At 38.5% G+C, this 12,104-nt stretch overlaps 1 protein-coding gene across 1 annotated transcript in view; it reads left to right on the top strand.

Annotated features, from left to right (window-relative positions):
- The window catches only part of LOC110981869 (tolloid-like protein 1), a 57,922-nt gene that overhangs the window by 19,069 nt on the left and 26,749 nt on the right, over positions 1-12,104 (top strand). The window contains exons 3-5 of the mRNA XM_022240277.2: positions 6,515-6,649; positions 7,099-7,222; positions 9,337-9,515. Coding sequence (XP_022095969.2) covers positions 6,515-6,649; positions 7,099-7,222; positions 9,337-9,515 — 438 coding nt within the window. The remainder of the gene's footprint in view (positions 1-6,514; positions 6,650-7,098; positions 7,223-9,336; positions 9,516-12,104) is intronic.

The raw sequence follows: 12,104 nt of genomic DNA, 5'->3' as shown, positions 1-12,104 counted from the left end.
AAAAAATCGAAATTGCATAATTAGCACCTACTTCATCATCAATTTTAGATAGAAAAAAAGTTTTCTGAGACAAAAATCCAATGGCAAATTAAAGATTCGCCCATACATGTAATGCATTGATTTCATGCTTTTACATGTATTTTGAATCCGCCGGATAAAGTTTTTAATAATCAGGTCATTTTGAATAGTACCGTTCCAAATAATTTGGGGGTTATTTAAAACCACATTTTTCATTGCATTTTCTTATGCAGGGCACAAAATCAGTACTACTGAAGAATAAAATGATTAATTTAATTTGGATTTGTCATGAAAAATTTCATTATCTGTACTTGGTTTCCTGGAAATTTATCCAACAAAGATGATGCCTCATTTTGCAATCAGAGCCCACGAAATCAGACATACCGGTAGCCGGTTGCTATTCTTGTTAAGCGCAAGACTTGCACACACACACTTTGGTAATGAATGCTATGAACATACATGGCTCCATGCAAAAGTAGCCCCTCACCTTTGACAAACACTACAGAGACATTTGGACATCAATCAAATGCCACATGTGCTGTGAACCAAGCACCTTTGCCAGTAGGCCTAGGTATTCTGGTACTTCAGATTTGTGAAATAATTTGAGCACATTCTACGGCAGACATACATGGAGAGGCACATGCTTGCATGGAGATCGTAAAAAAGCTGCCATGTTCGTCATGTACGGAGCATTGGCTCGCCTTCCTGTGTGTCATCACATGTCTTTGCACTTGGTCCTTGCTCTATGGTCCTTATAAGGACCTCAGAGATCAGATAACACATGGTTATAAGCAAGATGTAAAGTTTTACATGAATAAATCATTTTTACACGAGTAAGCTGTACAGATTTTATACTTATTTTATTTTATTTTACATTAGGGAAACTTCTTAGCCCTTGTAGAGCAGTGTACCCCGTAAAAGCTGGTGTTCAGTTCTTGCTAGTTTTAAAGGGATCGTCAAAAACATGAAGTTATGTGTTTGTGCACACTTGTGTACATACATGAGTGGGTGGACCCTCACTGTTACCAGAAATTTTGTATTGTTAATAGGCAAATTGGGACCCACTTCTCGGGACTTTCTGATGTCCTGTAAACAGTGTTGATCCCCACAAAAGCATAACCATAAAACACATATGTGTACGTGCTTTGGGGGCTTTGTTTTTTGTTTGCATGGAAGTGGGCAGGCATTTCCTCAGCTGCAGTTATAATTTCATACTGGTACATCATTACCTGTACCGGTATGCTGTCACCAAATAAAGCATACTTCTATGAATACATGTAAATGTTACGGATGGAAAGCAACTTTGCTTTGAGCTTTTATCCCCCATGCTTTGCTGTAATATTCATCCAATTTCTGACCTACAGTACCTCTGGAACTTCTTGGAAGTCTTGTTACTCTGTACTCGTGGTTATTTTTAAATGGGTTCAACAATAACAAAGCAAATGGAAAGGTCACCTCAGTTTTTTTTTAGTGTAAACAAAGGAAGTTGTTAATTTCACATATATCTCATGCAGTGATCTGAAGTGCTGTTGATGGCATCCCCAGGATCTACATTATATTGCTGATAGTTTGGTGTGACACATTTGAAGCAGGTTCCTGATGTATGTACAAACATTTGTGTACATGTACAGTGTACATGTAAATCCAGGAAAACCCCTTGAAACAATCAGGATCTTTGGTTAAAAGTACAAATTTCATTTGTAGCAGAGATGTCTTTGTTCCTCTGAGAAACCTTTTAAAATGCATTTGCATACATTTTGTTTTATTTTTAGTTTTCAACATTTTTTCATTTTGGGCCACTTTAAACACATCTGCAAACACTGCATGGTTTAGCATGGCATTTCCATTGATGCCATAATGCCTGCTGCTTTTGAACAGTCTTTGAGAAGTCTCTTCTCTGCCAAAAATCAATCTGGCAACTTGTTGAGTTCTGTCATGGTTTTGTGAAGATGCCAGCCTAGGGCAAGGTTAACATGGCCACTGAAGGCTTTGCCACCTGCTCTGATTATTAGGTACCTGTAGAAACTTGTACAATCTGTCATCATGCTCATTGCTTCTTGCCAGAGCAAACACCTACAAACCCCAGCAGGTGAGGTAAACACTATAAATTGCCCACCTGCAGGCAATTAAAGTCACCAGGTACATGTAGAGTAGCAACAGGGGGATGTTTGAAATGCAATGGCTCCGTTCGGGCTTGGTGCATGAATGAGAGAATGCACTTCTGTACTTAATACATGTAATGACATCTCATGAAACCAACACACTTTGTGTGCACATCTGTACTATTTCCCTTCCTCCATGTGTGAAGCAAACCAATAGTTTCTTCTTGTGGATACTGTGCGGGTGATGGGAGTGGTCAGCAATATCCACGTGTGCCCCACCTCTCATCATGGGGTTATTTAGAGGTACGAATAGCTCAGAATGTATTAGAACCGGCACTTGACGTCTGGAGACAGGTTACATAATTCTTATGACTACAAGGACAATTGTAAATTGCGGAATAAGGTTTCTGTAGTCCACATTCTACTACATTGATCAATGTCTTAATCCTAAGAGCCTTGCTGTGTATGTTGGACCATCTCACAGCTTGGGGGGGAGGGAATCTGCCCCCTAAGAACTCAGTTGTCCCTTGCCGGTTTTTAAAAACTTGACATGCATGTAATTGTAAAGACACTCCTTACAGCCCATATGTGAAGGTACAAGTTCTACCTTTGACCTTGTTTCTTTATTATGGTGGAAGTTCAAGGCCACACTTGTGCCAGCCCAGGTATGTGCATTGAGCACAGCTGTGGAAAAGTATACATTTTTGGTATTTGATTTTCAGAAAACTGGTGTAAAAATAACACTAAGTGTTACTAACATTACTCCTGAAGGCTGAAGACTTGGCTCATGAACAAAAATTGCACTGTGGTGATATCAGGGAAAGTGCCAAGGAGAGCAGATTTTATCTCTCCCCTCCCCCCCGCACTATTAATAAGGGCATAATAAGTATGTGATTGGCAAAGGAGAATGGACTTGGTAAGGGCATTATCAGTCTTCAATCTCCTGAGGTAACGTTTAAGACCAGTCAAGCACATACATATATTGTACTGGTATGTATGTATTTATTCCCATTCATAAATACCTTTTTTTATTGGTTGGTGTCAAAAGAAGTCAATGTAAGATGAATTTCCAACAATTTTGTTTTAGAATTTTGTGTTCATTTTTCTGTACACCCCTGTCCATTTATGGTACTGTATATTCCTTGTGCAAGTTGTCCAAAAGAATCTCCTTACATGGACATGGGGAGCCACATGCACACAGACTCTTGACCAATCAGAATCAATTAAACTGTCTTGTATCCAGGCGCCAGCACTTGATTTACGCAGCGGGCATTATCACTCTTCAGCGAGCATGTTCAAATGTTAAGAAGTACAGAGTCAAGTTGCACATTGTGGAATAGGGAGACTGTCTGAGGTACATGTATTTATAAATGCAGGGTAAATACCCTTTGAACATTTGGTCAACTTGTTACTTTACACAATTAAATGTATATGATCAAAAATTTTTAAAAAGCATTTTCACAGGAGTCTGAAATGTTTTGACTGCTTTACATTTTGAGTTACTGTGTACTTTATACAGGTTGATACGCCTATTACTTTGAACATTAATGTGTTCATGTTAAATTGATACGGCAGTCTTACCTTTTTTGTCAGTCTCACCTTTCTTTGTAATGAAAATTTAGAAGAAAACTCCAGAGAATGTGGTACATGCAAATATCAATCAGACACAGAGCAACTGCTGTGTATGACCTGACTGTATGTGACCCGAGTAGGATGTGGACATGTCTCACAGTTCATTGTGAATCATGTGGTAACTTCTGATCAAAAATATTTTGACCTGGGAAGGGTTTGAACCTAGGATGTTTGAGCAGCTGATGTATAACACTTACGTGCAACAGCCCAAGATACTGATCTGCCATTGTTGACCCTGCACTGACCTGAGTGGGATGTGGACCTGGGTCACATTTCCTCTGTTGTAACATTAAAAAATACTCGTATGTTAAACTTGTGATGTGTGTTTTCTAGATTTTGTGATAATAATCATTCCTGGCTGTGGGTCAACCACAGCTGCACGTGGGTGGAAATCCAGTTGACAGGATGCCTTTGCATGTATTTGCCGGAACGTCTTGCTAAGAATGGTTTCATTAACCCAGAAAGAAATGCCTGTGACCCAAATGATTGAACATTTATTGAACCACAGGATTGTCCTGACAATCACACAGGTTAAGAAGGCTTGATTATAGACCCAAGAGTTAAATATTATTAGAAGCTGATTTTTTTTCATGAGTCTGTCATCAGTTGCTGAGATTTATAGTTTCAAAAAATGTACACCTGTGGGAGAATTTTCACTGCTAATAATTTAAAAGAAGTTCTGTAGAAGTATACTACATGTATACATTATGCTCAAATAAAAAAGGTGAAAGCTTATTATGCATTAGTTTGATTGGTTGATTTTGAGGAAAATGGGGGATGTTGGTCAAGAGTCTTTTTTTAATGGGGCATTGAACTATCGCACACATCCAACAAAACAGGTCAGTGAATGACTTGTGAAAATCTTTTAAGTCCTGTTTAGCAGGTAAATGGAGTATCTTTATGGAGGTCTGTAGCTGTCAAACTGCCAATAAATCATCAAAGAATACTGTAAACGACTCAAACTACCTGAGCAAGATTCAAGGGCTCTCCCATGCTCTGCCATCCAGTCCTGCCATAAATCCTGAGCATTAATGTAAATTGTTTTGTTGGCAGGGCTTCACCTGACATCCATGTCATAGAGAAGTTAGTAGAGTTGTTAAACCCTGAAAACCTTTTAACAGTCTGTAATCCTAGTCATTGATTTGGGGGGAAAAGGGAGTTTAGGGTTCTGTTCTCCTTAAAATGGCATCAGAGATCTTTAAAGGTTGGAAAAATTCAACAATTATTTGTTATTGTGTTCTACATACTCTTCACTGTGGTAAAAAAAAATTAAGTAACACGACTAGAGTATCATTCGATTTTTCTATTATTTCAATTACATTGTGTACCAAAATTGAAGTTTTAAAATAAATGCATGTATGTAGGTAATAAATCAAGGTACATGTACATGTACGTAAATTGACTATTTAGTGCAAAATGGAACACATACGCTGTATTGAGTTCAAACTAATACAAAGTTCAAGGAACAGTTGTAGCGTTAGTAAATGTACAAGTACAAAAATGACAGAACAATTCAACTCAAGATCCTTGGGTTTATCACTAGACCTGAGTTCCCTTTGAATGAAAACCCTTGACTAGATCCTTGCTTTTCCTCTTTTTAACTTCCCCCTGCATCCTTTTTGGAAGGTCATTCCCAAGGAAATTCACAGTGTGAGGATGATATCCTTGACACTAACAGCTGCCTTGAGATGGACAGGAAACATTCCTAGCATGTGTTGTAATGCTCCCAGTGATATGGGCATGACTGTCCCATCAACTCTTCCTATTTTTTCAAAAAGTCCATCAAATCCTTAAATTATCATTTGGATCTTTACTTGCCTTTTCTCTAAGGATTTGTTGCTTGACAAAGTAATATTAATACAAAGAAGCCATATACGATACATGTAGTCAAGATATTCAGCCTTGAAAACATTATTTGATCAATTGCCTTGTATTGAAAAGATATGCTACACATCCCTTCAAGCTTCAAGTGTGATAAATGGTTTTGTTATGCATTAAAATACCTATTAAAATACGCTCAAAATTTGCATGAACAGCAAGTGTAAAAGATTTTATGTCAGCATGAACATCATAACATGGTTACGCAAATTATTTGTCAAATTGTAAATTGTCCACATAAATAATTGTTCAAATTAAAGGACACAGAGAATCAAATTTTATCACTGAGGGGCCAAACCATGGCTGTCATCAAATGAAAATAAATACTGTTACCTTTACTAAAACAAAGTTCTGTTGTTTGTTGATCAAAGCTATATAAATGGGAAATATGTTATTTTCTTCTCAAAACCTTTTGTCTGGGAACTATCCTTAACGGGTCAAATTTTAAACAAGAAACACCAGACATATCGCCTACTCTGGGTGGTCTAGGTTAATACTGCTTGCGGCAGCCATATAAATCATGAACCAGGAAAACGTGACCACGAACATGAAGTTCACGTTGTAAACAGCTGCTTTGTTCCAATGGGAAAAACGTGGCTTTCAGCTATGTAGAATGAAGTGTGATTTTGTTGTTCGTTTTTCCCTTTTAGTGAAGGAGAAGCGATCACAAAGCATGTTTTGTAGCAGAGAAACTGCCAGTACTTCCAAATTTTCTGAACCATGGAACTACAGAGCGAGCTGAGATTCGGCTGATTTTAAACACAATAAAGTAACAAGTTGTGAATTTTATTCTAAAATGCAAACTGATTGCCTTAAGTCTCTCCTTCTTATCATCATCATTGGTCCTCATTTTGCTGCATTTACCTCTTTTTGACCAAATTCAGAGGATGCAAGACAAACTGAGAATGGAACAAATGAGGAAAAAACACATCACCGAGTGGCTAGAGCAGTGACATCAAGACCGGAGAGAAAATGGCCGTACGGTGTTATCCCATATGTCATTGACGGGAATTTCACAGGTACCATGTTACTATCAATCCCATGGTTTATGTGATGAAGTGTATGCACTACATGTCAACAAAAGTAATTCATGCACTCATGGAAACCAATCTATATCACACACTAGTACTGCATGTACATACTGGTAGCTAGTAGCCGACATGCTGAACTGATTTTAAATTGGAACACTCTCAGAATTTTGCATAACATGTACAAAGTACACAAAAACCAAATTGACACTAGCAGTGCTTATGTGTATGTATACGCACATCGCAAAACTTGTCTACTGTTCTAGTCAGTGTGGTTATAGCACATCATTCATAAAAATGAAATCGTCATCTTGAAGTAATCAAGTGATATATTGCCTATCAATAGAATCAGCAGACATTTCAAGTGACTGATGATCAAATAAGAGACTTAAGTTAATGATTGTATGAATGATCGATAAATTTTTCCATTGATGCGACAGGCTCACAGCGTGCAATGTTCAAACAGGCCATGAGACATTGGGAGAATTACACCTGCATCACCTTTGTTGAGCGAGACCCTCTACAGCACAGGAATTATATCGTCTTCACTTACAGAGCATGTGGGTAAGAAAAATTTGAAAGCCTTTTTAAGGACATTTGCCAGAGTTTTTTCGAGGAGTCCATGTGAACATTCATTTTTTTCAAACTTCTAATGTTTCAGTCTTTTCTTGAAATGACTAAAGTGCTTGCTGCTCAGATCACATCGAAAAACTTATTTTCCGGATTAAGAAATCCAAGAGATTAGATTCCCTTTAACCCTGCATAAGAGTTTTATATGATACAAATCACTTGAACTTGAAGGGGGCGCCAGGATAGACATCAGTAGTCAGTCAGTTTGCCTGCCGTATTTACTGACCTGAGTCTGGCTGAGAAGTTGGGGAACTCCTGATGTGGAGCTTGAACTTATCCCACTGTTGATTGCATTTTGACTGTTGGCTACGGTGGTCTATTGGTACACACACGTGTATTTAGAGCAGGCTATTGAAGCATTGATCTTACCTTCACACAGTTGCACTTTTGTAGAGATTAGCTAAGGATGTACAGTAAAAGAAATGCAGCTAAAGCAAGAGAATAATTACTAAATTCAAGAAAATAGCACCAGGTAACGCATAGATTGTACAATGTACATAAGCAAACAGTACTTGCAAAACACATTAAAAATAACTTTCAAAACCTATCGGCACCTAACATATGGTGAGAAATCATGATTGACTAAAGCCAATTTATGAAAAAAATCCTTCAGAGCAGAACCCCCATTAAAAAAACAATTATCTCAGCAAGTTACATGTAATATGTACAATTGGAAACCTGAATCTATAGAGGCAATGCATGTAAAGCCAACAGCATCGTGTGGTACGTTTGTTTGCAAGCGCAAGCACATCCGGGTTCTGCATACATATTTGTGATGAAATTCATCAACCAATCAGTGGCCTGGAAATCAATGTGCCTGTCAGGTGGCAGAATCATTCTTAAAAAATGTGTCAACACTTCAAAGACGTTGTGCCGTGAGTCAGCTGGAGAAAGTAGTGAATATAAAATACATTTTTGAGTCGGTCATAAACTGAACTTTCCGTAGCATGTAAACTGAAACTCTGGCCACATTGAAAAATAGGAAAATTTTGCCGCATTTTTGGATGCAAATTTCTTGTGCTTTTGGACAATTATGTCATTTTAACACATTTTTGACAATGATTTCGCTTAAACCTAGCATTTAATGAAAGATATGCATTCTTCAGCTATAATAGAAGTCAACGATTTGAGAGTATCGTTCTTAGCAGCAGCGAAATCCCTCAAATTCCTAATGCTCTCTTTCCTCATTTAATATGCAAGACGTCACACATACAGAAACATGCATATGTAGCTTTTGTGAGTGCTGCGGACTGACTGTACCGGTATGTGGCATGGCAAGCCAAGTGTTTAGGCCCCCCCCAATAAGTCAAAATAACCCAGCTCTTTGAGGGTTAATTAAGAAACTCTTCAGACTTGATGTTATCTTTTGGAAGGTCAGGAGGCCAGTCTTTGTCTCTCAGTTTCTCGGTCCTTTGAATGAACATTATAACACCTAAGAAAATGGATACACACTCTTGTCCATCTAATCAGCCCAGGTCAAGGATCCAAGTAATCACGGGGTCAAAACCACTGGCTTGGCAGTACTGTCGCATCTGACCCTTAGCTTTCCAACTAAGAGCACATGATACATGTACCCTTCCCTTCGCATTCTTTTCCTTTCCTGCCCCTTCCCCTTCGTGCAACCCCCTTTCCACAACCAGAGTAGGTACTAGATACATGTACATGTAGCATTCTGAATCACAGGTCATAAGAGGTCAGTTTGAGGAAGGTTTGGATTAGCTGTTTGCTGATTGATTCAGGACCCTGGAGGTTATAACCCTTGCCAAGGAAGCAATGACTAGAAACAATGAGGAATAAATTAGGAGGTCCTGAAAGTAAGCAAACAGATCTGTGGCAAAGAAACGAATTTGCAATTTCAAATGTTACAGACCAGTAGGTAATCACCCCATTCCCCCTCCCCACCAAAAAAACCTAGTTGTTGCTCAGACAATGTAACATTTCAGTCTTTTCTTTCCAAATAAAATTTATTATTGGAAATCTGTTGTGGAATATTTTTCGTTTTTAGTACATCGGCATCATTTTTCCTATTTTGTCCCCTACTCCCCCAGGTGCTGTTCCTTTGTCGGCATGAGGGCTGAGGGGGCACAGGCCATCTCCATTGGCAAGAACTGTGACAAGTTTGGCGTGGTGGTCCATGAGTTGGGCCACGTTGTTGGCTTTTGGCATGAACACACCCGGCCAGACAGAGATGACCATGTCACCATTGTCAAGGAAAACATTTTGCCAGGTGTGACTTACTTATCACAGGTTGTGTCTACTTGTAATGGATGTGGTTATAAATACAGTAGCATGCATGCTTATGAAAGCCAAAGCCTTACTTCTACAGCCAGTTTTCATATCTATGAATGTACATGTATTACTCTTGGTAGGGTTCCCATGATCATGGAAAAATCCTGGGAAAAAACGTTCTGAAAAGTCATGGAAAATTAGGAAAAATAGGGTGTCATGAATCCTTATATTCAAGGAAAAGAGTCTCAGAGAAGTCATGGAAATCAAGATCATGCAGGGGTTATTTTTGGTGGGCTATTTTTGTTTTGATAATGGAGTAATGATAAATTTATGGGCTATACTTTGAATCTGTAGTAATGACTGTGGCATTCTTCCCGTTCATAATGACATTAAATGCCAAGGAAAATGTCATATTTTCGTTCTGGAAAGTCCTGAAAAAATCATGGAGTTTGTTTTTCAGATATTCTGAGGGTCTCCTGTTTCAGCCACAGCCAGTTGATTTGGACATGGCTTGAGCTCCTCGTCAGGTTATTGCATGCTTCATCGTGCATTAATTATTTAGCTGCTCAGCTGAAAGATACTGCTGAGCAGACTGCACTGCTACATTCAAATGCATGATTTCGTGGCATTCGTTATTCCTGTTTACCAAATAATTTTTTGAGCTTAACAAACAAGGCACCTGGCAGCACCTTGAAATTTGTCCTTGGTTGGGTAAATGAACGAACAAATATTTTTTAAACGAAAATTAGCCTTTATGCTGTTGGAAACCAAACCTCCACCTACATGTACCAACTTTTTAAATTTTCTTGCCAAAAATTAACAATCAGAAGTATTGCACAGTTACAGTTATTCCATAATAGATATCTGATAAATTAGTATTTTTTCCTCAAATATTTTAAGAAAGTGGAATGTTGAGCTCTTAAAAATAGTTTCAAAAGAGAAGTAGTTGTTTTTTGAGAAGTATCCATATTTGAAAGATAACAAATTGTTAATTTTGCATTCATGATGTACCTGTAACATGTAGGAAGTTTGCCCTGTAGATCTACATGAATCTCATAAGACTACCCTTGCTAATATCACTTCATCACTTACAATGTGCTTGTGCTAGCATTGCTAAAATTAAAACAAAACATGAACATAAAAAGGGTTGAAAGTCTGTACCCTCTTTAAAGCTAGCATATCAATCGCTCATGCACAGAAGGTGGTGGAAAATCACCATCCGGAACTGGCATTTCATTGTTGAACCAGACACATTTCCTGCAGTGTAATATGAAAACCAGCTGCATGTTAGCATTTTCTGCACGAAATCCCACTTGAACGCAGATTAAGGGGGTTAATTGAATATGGGCCCTTGTGACATGTGCCATAGAAATCTCTGGTTTGTTTAATTCCGGCAACCCCACAGGAAGACTGGGGGGATCAGAAAAGGTTCTAGAATTAACTGCAGTGCTGCATATGCATGCTTGTAGTCTTGTTTATTTGGGTGGATGTTTTTAGCCTCATTAAGCCTTTGGTTTAGGTAAAGTTTTCCACGTTCAGACACTAATGTTTCTTCCATTAACATACTTCACTTGATGTAGCACAGTGCACAGGTTGGGCCAGGGTTGAGCTGACCTTTGCTATTTTGGCCATTAGTGGGCCAGTCATGTACATGATTTGATTGAGAGAGTGCCAGCCTCGCCACAGGTGGATGCAGCATGCATCACCCCAGAGACTGAGCCCAAATGTTACTGAAAGTGGCAATATCATCCCATGTTGAATTTCAGCAAAAATGAATTTGACAATAAGTTGGGCTAGAAGTGAGATTGAGCACTGATCCAGAAAGATTTCCCAAGACTGATAGATGAAAAATGTGGTGGGTCTATATGTGAGCAATTAATTTTCCTACACTCAATTTTTGTGCATCATTGAACTCTAACATTGTTTCTGTTTGGGGTGGAGTTGAAAAGTACACTTCTTAAACTCCAAACATTGTCCATGCTTTTCTGAACGTCTGAGGTGAGGATGACATTACTCCAAAGAAGACACTGTTTGTTTTTCTGTCAAAGCTGTGAACCCAAAATGTGTTCTATGGAAACATTTCTGAGAAAGGGTTACTCGCTGCCATGTTCTGTGTACTTGCAGAATAATAAATCACCAATGAACCAGAAATTTAGGACAACAACATATAAACAATTCCAGCAGTTTTTACCAATGTATGAAACCTGTGGTTTTCTCCCTGGGGTGACATTACAGTTTTTCTCATGAATATGGAAATATCATCAGATACAACCTAAAAAGGTGCCAAAATACCTTTTTAAACAGTAAAAGACAAAAAATGAAAACAAGGTTAATTTTTGAAACACAAAGGTACGTGTACATCATCAAGGTTTATTGTACAAAAATTCCTTTGCATGGACCCTTTCAACTGGGCTTGGTTGCAGCAGCATGACTTGGATCTGTGTTGTGAGGGGGCCAATTGAGAAGGGAACTCAATAATTAGAGAGGGCCATTCAGTGGGTTCAGGGAACAGTACAAAGGCCCTCAGTTCTTCTTCATCTCGCAATTGAAGGAGTCAGGGGTCCATGCCCCTTTGTTGCACCACTGC

This window comes from Acanthaster planci, linkage group LG19 (genome assembly GCF_054643075.1).
Source record: "Acanthaster planci isolate LZ-2023a linkage group LG19, COTS_SCS, whole genome shotgun sequence".
Lineage (NCBI taxonomy): Eukaryota > Metazoa > Echinodermata > Asteroidea > Valvatida > Acanthasteridae > Acanthaster > Acanthaster planci.
This window is presented reverse-complemented; position numbering and strand designations above follow the sequence as displayed.